Below are 13,174 nucleotides of genomic sequence, written 5' to 3' on the forward strand. Positions count from 1 at the left end.
CCTTCGAACCCCTCTGAAGGACTCCGTCAGCGCGAGACACCGTCACACACCCGTCTGTCCCGAGCGGTGATTGGGTTGCGGAGCTGCCAATCAAAACTAAGGACACGCCTCCTTCATGGCCCCGCCCCCTCCCGAGTGCGGGCCGCCATAGGCTGGGCGCCCTAGCTCGCCTCTCCGTTGGCCACGCCCATGGTGACGTCACTTCGCGGCCACGTGGCCCGGGGCCGGGGGGTTTCGGGCCCCCCGGGGGTCTCGGGCCCTGCGACCCCCGGCCCGGGGCGACGGCCCCGCACTGCCCGGCCCGCCCCGGGCCCGCCCCGGCCTAGTTCACTGAGAGGTTGATCTGCGGTCCCGGCCGGTGCATCGGCTCGCACTGTGGGGAGAGCAGAGGTTTCGGAGCTGGCACCGCGCCCACCCCGGGCGCCCCCCGCGCCAGGGGCTCGGCGCCGGGGCGGCTGTGACCAAGCGGGGCTCCCAGGACAGCACCGACCTCCTCGGCTCTGCTGCCCAGCTCCGGCCGCTCCCGGGGGTGTGTCCCCGCCGCCCCCGGCCCGGGCAGGGGCCCGTCCAGCCAGCTCAGGTCGTGCGGGGAGAAGATGCGCTCCAGCCCCTTCCGAATCCCCACCAGCGCCAGCAGCTGCGGCCGGGCCAGCCACGGGTCAGCGTCGCTGGGCCCGGGGGACAGGCCCTGTCCTCTCTGTCACATCCCTCTGTCACCCCAGGAGATGTCATGGTGGTGCCCTGTCACCCCTCCTGGCCCTAGCGGACCATACTTTCCCGACAGTGACACTCAGCCTCCGGTGACGGACCCACGGCCCCAGACCAGGGGGTGAAGGCTGGTGGCAAAGCACCCCCACGCACCATCTGCCAGCGCTCGTGTCCCTCCCAAAGGTTTATGCCGGGCCCGGTGCTGCTCGGGGCCGGGGTGGGCAGCGCCACCCATTCCAGGGGTGTCATACCATCACTGGGAAAATAATAGCGGCCGCGGTGGACTTGAGAATCCAGAGCAGGGCCAGGCAGAGCAGCTGGATGATGGTGAAAAGGTGCACGCGGCGCAGGGGCACATGGCGGAGGTAGGCAAGGTCTGGCTGGTGCTTGGCTGGCATCAGGAGCAGCCGCACACGGTCCGTGAACTGCAGCGAGAGGACGGGAGAGGAGTCACACCTGCCCGACTGCTGGGCAGCTCTCACCCACCTGCCTGTTAAGACCAGGACCAGCAGGATGCGCTTTCACCACCATTTCTGCACTTCAGCCCTCCTGCCCTCTGTGCTGACCCCCAGCTGATGCCTGGGCCAGTGAGTTTGTCTGTAAAACCGGGGGTCCTGGTGCCACTGCCACCCCAGGCCAGGGGAGCACTTTCCAGGCAGACCTCTAGAGAGGAATCTAGCTGCCCTAATAGGGTTAGTTGAGGGATAACACCCCTTGGTCCCACTCACTTCACAGAAAACTGCTGCAGCCTCCTCCAGAGCACAACTCTGGGTTTCCCAAGAGGAGAGAGGGTGGGAGTTTCCCAGCCTGTCATCTAGAGCAGGGTAATTGCAAGGAAACTGTACTATTTAGAGGGAAAAGTGGTGTAGATAATTCTGGAATCGGGATTTTTTTCTGCTCCCTTGGTTTCTCAGGAGAAGAACAGAACTGGCACATGAGCAGCAATACCAGAACCAAAGGATTGTCATATCCCAGCTCTGCCTGCAGCTCCCAGGTGAGGAAATCCCTGTGGCTTTGAGAGCAAGTCTGTGTTATCCACTGGTCCCACTTCTCCCAAACCACCTGATCCATCAGTGCACAAGTTTCTCCCGCTTCTCAGCATCCCAGAGCCCTTCTTTTCCCTTTCCTTTGCCCTAGAAAGGTCCCTCTCTCCCTCCTTGTCCTGAGCCTGGTGGGAGATAGCTCCATGCCAGGCTGTACACCACAGAGAGCTAAAATCCAGGCTCTGCTGGGCAGCGGCAGCTGCTGCTGAGCAACCCCCCTGCTCCTCCTCCCAGGGCAGCCCTCCCTCACCTGGATGCTGTTCAGCGCCGCCGCCCCCATGTGCAGGAACACCCCATAGAGCACCGGCATCGGGATGTGCTGCAAGACAGTGGGGTGGGGATCAGCAGGGCTGTTCCCTGGGGGTCCCTGCCTGGTCAGTGTCCTCTCAGGTGAAAACCTGCATATGTGTCCACAGCCTTTGCCTCCTTTACTCCCAACAGCCCAGCCCGGCCTTATTGAACCACTTGAGGTTCACATGAGCCCAAGGCCTCCTCCACGGTCCCTTTAGATGGCATCTCATCCCCCAGGTGTGTCACTGCACCTCAGCTTGGTGCCATCTGCAAATGTGCTCCATCCTGCTGTCTATGTCTTGGATGAAGATATTAAGTAGTATTTGCCCAGTAGGAACACTTTGAAGACATCACTTGTTACTAGTTTCCATTTGGACACTGGGCTACTGACTGTAAATCTCTGGACATGATCATCCAACCGATTCCTGATCCATCTAACAGTTCTTCCATCAAATCCAGTTTGGAGGTGAGGATACTGGGAGGGCCCCATATTAAAGGCTATATGAGACCAGGCTCAGAGATGAGGAAAGAAGTCAAGGAAAGGAGACCTCCTGTCTGCCCACAGGTAATCCAGGGCCACTGGAGGGGTTTTTCCTGGCATTGCAGTGGCAGCAGGTGAAAGCCCACAGCAGCCAGGTCATCCACATGGCAGCGTGAAGAGGTAGTGGTGGGGTGTGTTTGGAGAGCACAAGGACACTGATAGACATGGGGAGGATGGAGAGGTGACATGGGGCTGCAGTGCCTTTTGTGCCCATGGTGCTGGACACAAACCCTTGGTGCAGCCCATACCCACACAGTGCACAGCTCTCCCCTGCCTGTGCTGCCTCGATGGGTCAGGGTGAAGAACCTCCAGCCTTGCAGGATATGGCCACCTCCTGCCCAGGAAAAGAGGCCACCCCAGCCAGGCTTCCTACCTTGAGAACAGGGGCCAGGAAGACAGAGGCTCCCATCAGGATGAAGACAGCCAGGCCTGTCAGCCTCTGTTCCCTGTGGGTGGCAGCACAGGTGTCACAGGTGCCCAAGGTCCCTTGGCAACCCACCACCCTACCTGCCCTCCTGGCCCCCAGGGTCTCTGCTCTTTGCAGTTTTGTTGGCCACAGGGAAAGGGGTCAGCTGTGGGGAGATCCCCAAAGCTAGGTCAGATGGACAGCATGGGCATGTCCCTGTCCCCTGCGTCCACAGCCGTGGGCAAGTGACTCCCCAAGGAGGGGCCCGGGCTTGTTGTTTACCTGATGCCCAGGAACTTGGGGTGCTCGCCAGGGGCTGAGGTTGCACTCTCCTTCCTCAGGCTCTCCATGTGTGCCAGGGAGATGACAGTGGCTGAGACATACCAGGGGAGGCCAATGACAGAGGTGACAGCCATCAGGAGGGAGACGCAGAGGAGGTCCAGGTGGAAGCCTGCTCCTTTCTGCAGGGGAAAAGGAACCAGGCTTGGGGGCATGTTCCCACTTTTCTGGCTACTTTGGGGTTCTGCTCTCCCCTGGCTGCTTCCATGGGGCCCAGCCAGGACCTGGACCCTCCCCACTGGCTAGTGCTACCTCTTCCCTGTCCCCTGCTCACCTGCAGCTTGTACTCCCTGCGATTAAGAATGACAGCTGTGATCTGCTGGTCCATGAAAATGAGGATGGTGACAAGGACAGCAGGCACTGCAGACACCAGGCAGACCCACCATGGGTTGGCTCCGAAGGGGGAAACGATCCAGCCCCGTGCTGGGTTTGTGGGCTGTGGAAAACAGAAGGGTCATGGCAGCTGCCACTCACTCATGGGGTGTGTGGCACAGCTGGGTGATGGGACCAGCCCCAGGTGCCCAGGCTGGAGCCCTACAGGCACCAGGGATACCCCACCTTGGGAGTGGGACAGCATCCTCACTCATCTCGGGGATGCTGCTGGGCAGAGTGACCCACCAACCCCTCACAAGGACACCATGGCTGTGGCAGAACAGGTTGTTGTTCTTGGACACCACAAGCCAGGAGCTGGGCAGGGGCCTGTGACAGCAGGTGGAAGAGGTGGCACTGGGCAGTGATGGTGGTGAGCCTGAGGAGGTGGTGGTGAGCACTGGCTACTCCGGGGCTCTGCTAGCCCCACTCCACACCCAGGACAAGAATTCTAAGCCCAGAGCTGAGCCTGTGGCTCTTCCTCCACTGTGATCTGTATAGTCCAGGACTGAGCCAGGTTATTTACAGGGCATGGGATCAGCAATGTTCAACCCTTTCTCATTTGCTGGGGTGCAGCATGCACCACTGTAGGGCTGGAGCCAGTGATGAGAAGGACAGTGACAGCACAGGGGGATGGCTACCGTGGTGGGCACAGCCCCACACCCTGACAGTGCTGTGCCCACCCTGCTGGCACCTTCAGCTCGCTGGGGACAAGGAGCTTGGGGGTCTCCAGGCCCAGGACAGCATCGACAGCGCAGGAGGCGAGGATGGCCAGGATGACGGCGAAGTCGCTCACCAGCTTCCGCACCTGCAGATGGAGAGGGCTTGGCCCGGGCTGGCAGGAGTGGGCGCTGCTCCAGGAGAACCCCGGGGTGCAGCACCCAGAGCCATCCCCACACCAGAGGGACAGGTGGCCATGTCCCTGGGGTGGCTGAAAGATGCTCACCGCCACAGGGAAGTAGCGGCTGCTCCTGAAGCGCCTGAGTGCAATGCAGAAGAGGGAGGTGCCCCCGAAGAGCAGGAAGGAGATGAGGGTGACATCGGGCACATAGTGGCAGCTGGTCCCCAGGAGATGCCCACCTCGATCCAAGCACTGGGTCCTGCTCAGCCCTGCAGTGGTGGCAGGAGGCTGCAGGGACAAGGTGGGCAGAGAGGAGGGGTCACACAAGGACATCTTGAGCCCACCCCAGCACCTCACCTGCCTGCCTGGGAGCAGGGGCTGTACCTGCTGGGTGGCCAGGGGTGAGGGCAGCAACGTGTCATTCCCTGCAGAGCTGTGACCTGCAAAAGTGAGACAGGGGTCAGATTGATGCTGCTTTCATTAGGATGACTGGGATGATGCTGCCCTCAGGCTCGGTCCTCAAGCTCTTCCTGAGGGCTCAGGGTGCTGGAAGGGGCCCATGGGACCTCTGAGGCCTTGCCTCCGGCTGATGCCCAGGGAGCACCAAGGAGGGGATGTTCCGTGTGAAGGGCTTGGCTAAAGCACCAGACCCTCAGAAGCATTGATCCCAGGCTGGCCAGCACTGATGTTTTTTGGCACAGGGTGTAGGTCCCATTTCCAGAGTCAGTGTGGGTCATATAATTTCCAGAGTCATGTCTTCAAACCCCAGAAAACAGGCCCTGATTTACAGACTGGGCTAGAAATAGCAGAGCAGACCCATCCAGATGCCCCTTTCCAGCCCCTGGCATCCCCCATCCTGGAGGCATAGGAGATGGGCCAAGGCTCTCCTTGCTCCCTGTACTGCCCTAGTTCCTGGGCAGTTCTAGGAGGCAGAAATAGATGGACAGACTGTACGGAGGGAAGCGGAGGACACTGCAATATGGACAGGCAGGTGAGGATGGGATTAAATAGCCTCCTCCTTGAGTTCTTTCCCCCATCCAGCCAGGAAACACGTTCCCAGTGAGATCCTGGGGCAGCAGCTTCCTGCTCCCCACCCGCCCACGGCTGCTTGGGCTCACCAGGGCTGGACAAGTTGCAGGTGCAGCTGTAGGAGGTGACGTTGTCCAGCCGGTAGTGCCAGTTGATGGGGAAGGCATCTGCCAGGCTCAGCATCTTCTTCAGGGAGTCGTAGATGAATATCAGGCTGATGAGGGCGCAGAAGCCTTCCTCGGTGAAGCGGGTGAAGTACCGCACCAGGTGACTGGCCTCGGTGGCCACCAGCACCACACCAAAAAAGGCCACCCAGAGCCCAATCCAGAGGCGCAACTCCAGGTAGTCCAGGCTGTGATCCCTGGGGGAAAGGGGGACTCAAAGCCTCGCCAGTGACACCTGCCTGGAGTGATGGTGGCCCATGCTCCAGCTGGGGAACAGTGGGCTGAGGGTCCGTCCCGGACAGTGAACTCACTGGCTGAAGGAATAGAGGAGGCGCTCGAAGACAAGCACGGGGCCGGTGCTGCTCAGGATGGTCAGGGGTTGGCCCGCAAAGAGGCAGAAGATGAAGCCAGCAAAGGCTGTGCCCAGGAAGCTCTCCAGCACCCCCTGAAATGCAGGGAATGGGTGCCAGGGGGCAGGGAGGAAGGCTGTGGGCCTGTCCCCCCAGCAGCACAGAAGGATACGGGGTCAGTGCTGGGGACCACGGGGGAAGGAGGCAGAATTCAGGCAATGCTCAGGATGTCCTGGGGGTGCCGATAGGAGGTGCTGAGAGCAGCCAGGGGCCCTCTGGGCTGGGCTGAGTAGGGTTGCCATGCAGAGTGGGGTTGGTACCCAACGGCCACACTGACCTGCATGTTGGCAGTTGCATCCCCCAGCATGCCCCCGAAGGTGATGGCATTGGTGACCGTTGCCAGGTAGATGTAGAGCACTGCTGAGAGGCACTGAGGGTGCAGGGCATCAGAGAAGTCACTGCCGTACCACGGTGCCTTCCTCCGGATGTCTCGCAGCAGCCCCCCAAAAAGCCTGGGGGGGGAGGGAGGTCTCAGAGCAGACCCCACAGAGAGCTGCACAGCAAGGGATTGTCCCTTCTGCATACAGCAGCTCAGAGGGGCTTGGACATGGTGGCACCATGAGAACCTGTGACCTGTGACCTGCCCCAAATCCAGCACCCTGCTGCACCTCCCACTGCCCTTCCAGACACTGACCTGCCTGTCCTCTCCAGCTCCTCCCCAGAGCGTGGGTGCCCTGGGCTGGCTCTGTCCCCAGCTGCTGTCATGTTCCCATTACCATGTGGCTGCTGGTCCAGTGGGTCCACAGCGGTCCTGTGGCAGAGCAGAGCCTGAGACAACAGGCTACAGGTTGGGAACCAGCTGCATTTAGGGGACACTAGGACAGGAAAGGGAGAATGGAGAGAGGACAGGGGTGCAAAAAAGGCTTTTGTATCCCCTGATAATGGGGAGGAGAAAGATCAGGAAGAGGAGAAGATACGGCAGATGATGATCTTTGAAAGTTTCTTCCAACTCAACCATGATTTTCTCTGACAACCTCTGGAGCCAGCCCCTGCAGGACTGGTTTTAGTGGAGGAGCTGGGCAGAGCCTAGGGTGTCCTGCTCAGAGATTGAATTCCACATCTGAGTGCTGAATCCCAGTGGTCCCATCAGCTCCCTTTGGAGGGATTTGCCATCCACTGCCAAGTGGGACAGCAGGACTAACAGCAGGAAGGACCAAAGCAGGGGCCTTGTGGAGGGGCTTGGCTGGAAGGACCCCCTCCTCCTGGGAAAGTTCATCCCCATGGAGATGGAAGTTCCAGAGCCACAGCCAGAGGTATTCATACAGGACCCTACAGAGGGGCTGGCAGGGGTTGGGGTACCCTCCCTCCAACCCACCTCCTGCGTGGAGATGGGAGATGGCTTGGTGGAGGAATTCGGGTACTGGGGTCCCATTTCCCAGGAGGAAGCACAATCAGCTCATCCAGGAATGCCTCTATGCCTGTGATGAGGTCTTCTCGGTGCTCAGCTTGCTGGGCAACCCTTTGGAAGAGCTGTGGGAAGATGCCATGATTTAGCTACCATGTCCCTGCATTCATCCACTTGGAGCTTTCCTCCCAGCCTGCAGCCATCGCCAGGAAACAAACCCACCCACTTCAGGGCAACATGTGCCTTACATCCTGCAAACCCACCCAAGCTTTTGGGTTTTTTTTTTTTTTTTTATCCCGGGCAAGAGAGGCCACCTGGGCACCCCATTCTCTGCCCTCCAGTGCAGCCTGCAGAGGAGAGGAGTCCTGGTGTCCCCATTCCAGGCCCATCCCATCCATGGGTGCTGCCCCAGGCTCACCTCATCTGTCAGCAGTGTGGCCATGGCCCTGCCAACCTCGTGGTAGGCTTTCACTTTGGGGGGGCCCAGCAGGATGAAGAGGAACCTGTGGCAAGGCAACACATCTCCAGAGCAGCCCTCTCCCCCCTAGGGAATGTTTCTCTGGGGGGAGACTGTGGGAATGTGGGAATGCTGGGGATAGTGGCTGGGCAGGCCTAGGGGACTTCTGCCACCCTAAAAGTGGAGTTGGGGACAGAAGATAAGATCCATGTCTGTAATGTCTGCTGCCACTGCATGGCAACCTCACAGAGACCATGGGACACCAGGACCCTGGTTGGGTCACAAGGTCTTCAGAAATCCAGACTGGGAGGTGTAGGGGAAGAGGTCTTTGGGACAGAGGAGGAGGAATCCTCAGCTGGAGGTGTCTGTGGCATCATTTTCCCGGGAATGTTGCTCGCAGGCAGGATGCTGGTGTGTTAGGGAAGGAGAACTTGCCAGCAGCACGGGCAGCAGGTTTGACAGGACTCTGGGGACATGGGAGGAAACTGGAAAGAGAGCTCAGAGCCCTTGATAAAATAGGGTAAAAATCCCACACTTGAGAGGATGGTGCAAAATCTCCAGAGGAACAATCCACAGAAAAGTTTAACTGAGTTCTCCACACCTTTCCAAAGTTACTAGGAATGGTTACAGTCCTGAAAGCCTGAGATTGTCAAGCAGTTCCAGTGACTGTGCCCTGAGCAAACCCCCAGAGAGAGGGCAGGAAACTCCTCTGGCTGTGGGATTTGACAGAACCCCCAGGTGCTGGAGGCCTCTGGAGCCTGCTCCAAAGGGATGAGGTGACAGTTGCCACATGGAATTGCTTTCACCCAGGTGTCTGTACCAAGGCGAAGGGAAAACCTTAACACCTGGATGAGTGACAACCCTGAGGCAGTGGCTGCACCTGTGGAACAGCCTGGCATGGCCAGCAGAGAGGATGGCACCCTGGGCAAAGGGATGGGTAGGGACAAGGTCTCTCTGCCCTCCACTTCGGGGGAGGAAAATACAGGGCAAGCGGTTATCATGAAACCCTCGAGACCCAGGGGCATTCACGGGGCCTTGTCACCCAGCTCCCGCGCAGGAGAGAGCTGCAGGATGTCTGTCCTGCTCCACCCAGCTCCTGGGGACGGGTGCTCTGGGCAGAGTGACCAGGAGGTGGCAATGTCCCTCCTGATCGCCGCCTGCTTCCTCCGTGCTCTTCCTAAGGAAGTCCTCAGCTGAAGGCACACTCCCCTCAAGGCCTTAGAGGATGCATTCCTCAGTCACCGTGAAACCGTGGGGACCTCCTGCCCTGCTTCTCTCTCCCCACCCCGTCTCAGCAGTCAGGAGAACAGCGGGAGGGCAAGAGTCTCCTAAACACCTGCATCCTGCCCCCGCCTCCAGGCCCCACGCTCCCGGCAGAAAGTGGAGGGCATCCAGAACCAACTAAGGACAGGGAATGCAGAGCCCAGTGGGAATGACCCAGGGGATGTCCCTTCCGGGCTGCCCAACAGATGCTCCACACTCAGCCCATTCTGGAGGGCTCCTAAGAAGCGGGGAAAAGCAGGAGGGGAAGCAGCGAGACAGGATTTTGGGACTGCACGTGACACTGGGTGCCACTCCCTTTGCTTTGGACAAGCAAAGCCTTGGCTAGTGTGGGAAGAAATGAGGACGCTGGGGCAGGGGAGGGTACAGGGCCATGCACTGTTACCTGCTTGGAAGAGAAACCTCAGCCAGTGAGCCAAGGGACACCCCACGCCTGAGGCGAATGAAGGCTGCAAAGGGCTTTTCCAGGAATTCAACTTCCCCGACAGCAACGTGGGCTGCCTCGGCCCCCGGCGGGACCTTCTTCTTAAATCTGTTTCTCAGCTGAAAGGAAAGGGATGCAGCAAATGAGTACTCAGGATGCCGTGGCTGAGCGTTCAGGATGCAGCAGCTGCTCCCAGCCCAGCTCCACGCTGCCATACCTGCTCCTTGAGAGGTGTTTTGGAGAGCTGTGTTCTGGGCTCAGACCCGCCTTTGGCTTTCCCTGCAAAGAAAGAGAGGAAGCAGCAAAATCCATGTGCAAGCCATGGTGGGTACTGCCCCGGCTGGAGGCAGCGGGAGGATGCCTGGTGGCTCACTCAGGTTTCCTACCTCGGCAGGGAGAGAGACCAAGCTCAGCAACGAGCTGCAGCAGGGATTTTGTGGGCTGGTGCTGTGGCTGGAGGAGCAGGAGGGATGCCAGGCGCTCCCTCAGTGCAGGCTGCAGCTCTCCTTCCTCGGGCTGCCCAGAAAGCACTTTGTCTGCATCAGGGACAGGGACAGCTCTGAGTCCCCCTGGTTCACTGCCCACGGGGGAGCTGCCCAGGGAAGAACCCCCTTATCTGGAGTAGCAGACAGCCGCTCCAGGTACCCAACTGTCATTCATCAGTGCTGTTCTACAGGCACCTCCTGGTGGCCTGTCCCTCTCTGGTGGCCAACCCATCCCAGGAGATGACCCATGTACCGATTATTTCCTTGAAACTGGTGGCATCCAGATCCAGGAGCACCGTCCCCTTCTGCAGACACATCCTCAGCTGGAACAGGCTGTGCAGGGGCAGAGCTGGGACATGGGGTGCACTCCAGCGCTCTGCACCATCCTCCACCTTCTCCTCGAACTTTATCCACCTGCCCAAGGAGATGTGTGGGGTCAGTGGCAGGGTAGGCCCTGTGCCCCATGCCAGGCAGTGGGAGCTGGAGCCTGGGTCGTTCTTTGAGCTTAGCATGGGGCTGGCACAGGCAGGGAGGGGTTTGGGTGGCTGCAGGGGTTCATGGTGTAGGGGCAGCTGGGCAGACAAAGTGGTCATGCCCCATTCCTGCAGACCCACACCTCTCTAAGATCTGATCAGGGGAATTCCAACTGTAGTGAGGTGACAGGAGGGTTCAAGTTTGAAAGGACCTTAAAGATCATCTCATTCCATCCCTTCCACCATGGGCAGGAACACTTCCACTATCCCAGGTCTCTCCAAGTCCCCTCCAACATGGCCTTGAACATTTCCAGAGATGGGGCAGACACAGCTTCTCTGGGCAACCTGTGCCTCATCACCCTCACAGGGAACAATTTCTTCCCAATATCCCATCGAATACTGATCTCTGGACATGAGGAGCCATTCCTGTTTGCACTGTCACTTCAGTCACTTGTCCAAAGTCCCTCTCCATGTCTCTTGGAGCCCCTTTAGGCACCGGAGGAGGATCCAAGGTCTCCCCTGAGCCTTCTCCAGGCTGAACAACACCCCACCTCTCTCATCCTGTCTCCATAGCAGAGCTGTCCCAACAGAGCTGTTCCAGCCTTTGAATCATTTCCATGGTTTCCTTTGGATTTGCTTCAACAGGAGCTGGATGTGGTGCCCCAGGGCAGTCTCACACAAAGCAGAACAGAGAGAGAAGCCCCTCCTCACCCTGCTGCCCGTGGTGCAGCCCAGAGTACACCCGACTTTCTGGGCTGTGAGTGCACAGTGCTGGCTGATGTCCCATCTGTCACTCCCCAATCATTTTCTGCAGGCTGCTCCCAGCCCATCCATTCCCCCAGCTGGGGCTGGGGGTGGCCCTGCCATTAACGGCGCTTGCTGGAGCCAGAACAGAAGTGTCTTGAGCTGTTTCCACGCTCGGGCCATGCCAAATATTTTAAGGCCGGGCACAGACAGAGGTTCCCTTTGTCCCCGTGGGTGGGCGCGCAGCCGCGGGGCGCTGGTCGTGCTGCCCGGGCAGAACGTGCCCCGGCGCTGCGGGCTCCTGCCGAGGGCAGCCCTGGGGGACAGGGGGCTGGCTGCCAGGGACAGCCACAGCCCGGCGGCTTCGGTCCCTACAGACACTCCGACCCCGGGGGGAGACCCATTGCTGTCCCCAGACCCCTGTGACCCATGTCCCCACCGAGGGGTGGAAGGGTGCTATGGGGCACAGGGACATCCCAGACCCGGCGCGGCTGGAAGAGGCAACAGAGAGGAGCAGGAGGAAGGGTGCTGTGCCTGCCCTGCCTGACATCCTGCCCTCTCCCATGAAATAAAGCCAGCCCAGCGTGGGCACTGGCGGGGCACAGCCCTGCCTTGGGGCTGAGGCACCGCCAGCCTCGGGACATGCCCTGGGCTCCCAAAGCGTGGCTCAGCAGCTTGGCTCTCGCAGGCGTGCCTACCTGGCCATCTCCCTCCACTCCAGCCCCGCCGCGGTGCTGAGGAGCTGGTTGAGCTGGATGAAGAGCAGCGGGCAGCTGACATCCCCTCTCTCTTCCCACTGCAGGGCAGCTCCCGCTCGCCGGGCCGCTGTGGCCGTGCCGGAGGGGAAGATGCTGCAGCCGAAAGCCTGTGAGGGAGCTCCGGGGCTGCTGCACTCTAGTGTGGGCTGTGAGCAGCTGTCTGCTGCCCGGAGAGCCGTGCCACCCGCCCCGGGCACGTGGGATCGCATGGCCACCGGCACCCGCAGCCACAGGCGTGAGCTCCCCCCTGCACTCACGGGATCCCACTCATCCCACACCTTATAACTGCTGTGAACTGGTTTAAACTGGCCACAAACCAATACACAGGAGCCAAAAAACAATACACAGGAGCCAAGCCCAAAACATCCATCTCAAAACAGCAGGGTCAGCCCCACAGGTCCCAGCATGGTTGTGTTCTGCCACGTCCAGCTGCCCACCTGGGCCAGGGTCCAGGGGACCACCTGTCTCCTGCAGGTGGCATGTGAGGACAAGGATGTTCACGGGGACACCGGTGTGTCTCCAGCCCTGTCTGCACCCTGCAAGGCCTTGGTGAGGGGGTGGCAGGCCTGGAGAGCTGGTGGCAGTATCAGTGCCTGTGCAAGGGTGCTGTGCCCATAGCAAGAGGGGTGACACAGCCCATGGCAGCTTCTCCCGGGAAAACGGATATGGGGACATGCTCTAAGGAAGGATGTGGCATGGCTGAGCAAATCCAGAGTGGGGAAATGAGGGGCTGACAGTGACAGGGCTGACGGCAAGGGCTGGGAGAGCTTCAGGGCTGTGCCGGTGTTGAGAGGGCTTCTGTGTGAGCTGCAGCCGGTGCTCGGATGGAGGGGGAAGGACGTGGGCACAGCCGCAACACCCTGCGGGGACAGGGACACGGCAGGGCCTGCACAGCGCTGCCAGCAGAGAGCAGCCACGGTGCTCGCTGTGCCCATGCCATGCCCACCGCCACCGGGCTCGGCCCCTCGGCCCCCGCAAACAAACCGCGGGCTGTGTGCACTGCAAACACGGCGGCCAGACCGCAAACACCGCGCTCCGGCACGGGCCGCCGCTACTGGAGCCCGCT

The 13,174-nt window shown here is 60.2% G+C and overlaps 1 protein-coding gene across 1 annotated transcript; it reads right to left on the reverse strand.

The window, feature by feature from the left end:
- Positions 1-322: 322 nt before the first annotated feature.
- SLC4A9 (solute carrier family 4 member 9) lies at positions 323-12,317 on the reverse strand. The gene is made up of 21 exons (XM_066328801.1): positions 12,049-12,317; positions 10,387-10,547; positions 10,035-10,184; positions 9,866-9,927; positions 9,610-9,767; positions 7,905-7,989; positions 7,457-7,611; positions 6,776-6,892; positions 6,419-6,593; positions 6,043-6,176; positions 5,657-5,928; positions 4,923-4,978; positions 4,644-4,826; positions 4,392-4,505; positions 3,603-3,764; positions 3,272-3,450; positions 2,957-3,029; positions 2,002-2,070; positions 960-1,133; positions 491-637; positions 323-373 (listed from the first exon to the last, which is right to left on the reverse strand). The coding sequence occupies exons 1-21, from the start codon at positions 12,315-12,317 to the stop codon at positions 323-325; spliced, it is 2,946 nt and encodes a 981-aa protein (XP_066184898.1).
- Between the last annotated feature and the right edge of the window lie 857 nt (positions 12,318-13,174).

Source organism: Sylvia atricapilla, chromosome 14, assembly GCF_009819655.1.
Source record: "Sylvia atricapilla isolate bSylAtr1 chromosome 14, bSylAtr1.pri, whole genome shotgun sequence".
NCBI lineage: Eukaryota > Metazoa > Chordata > Aves > Passeriformes > Sylviidae > Sylvia > Sylvia atricapilla.

Coding starts and splice junctions, on each gene's coding strand:
- SLC4A9 (XM_066328801.1), bottom strand. CDS start 12,317: ATGCGATCCCACGTGCCCGGGGCGGGTGGCACGGCTCTCCGGGCAGCA. Junction 6,893..7,456: donor CTCCCATCTCCACGCAGGAG/GTGGGTTGGAGG, acceptor GCTCTGCCACAG/GACCGCTGTGGACCCACTGG. Junction 6,177..6,418: donor ATGCAACTGCCAACATGCAG/GTCAGTGTGGCC, acceptor CCTGCATTTCAG/GGGGTGCTGGAGAGCTTCCT.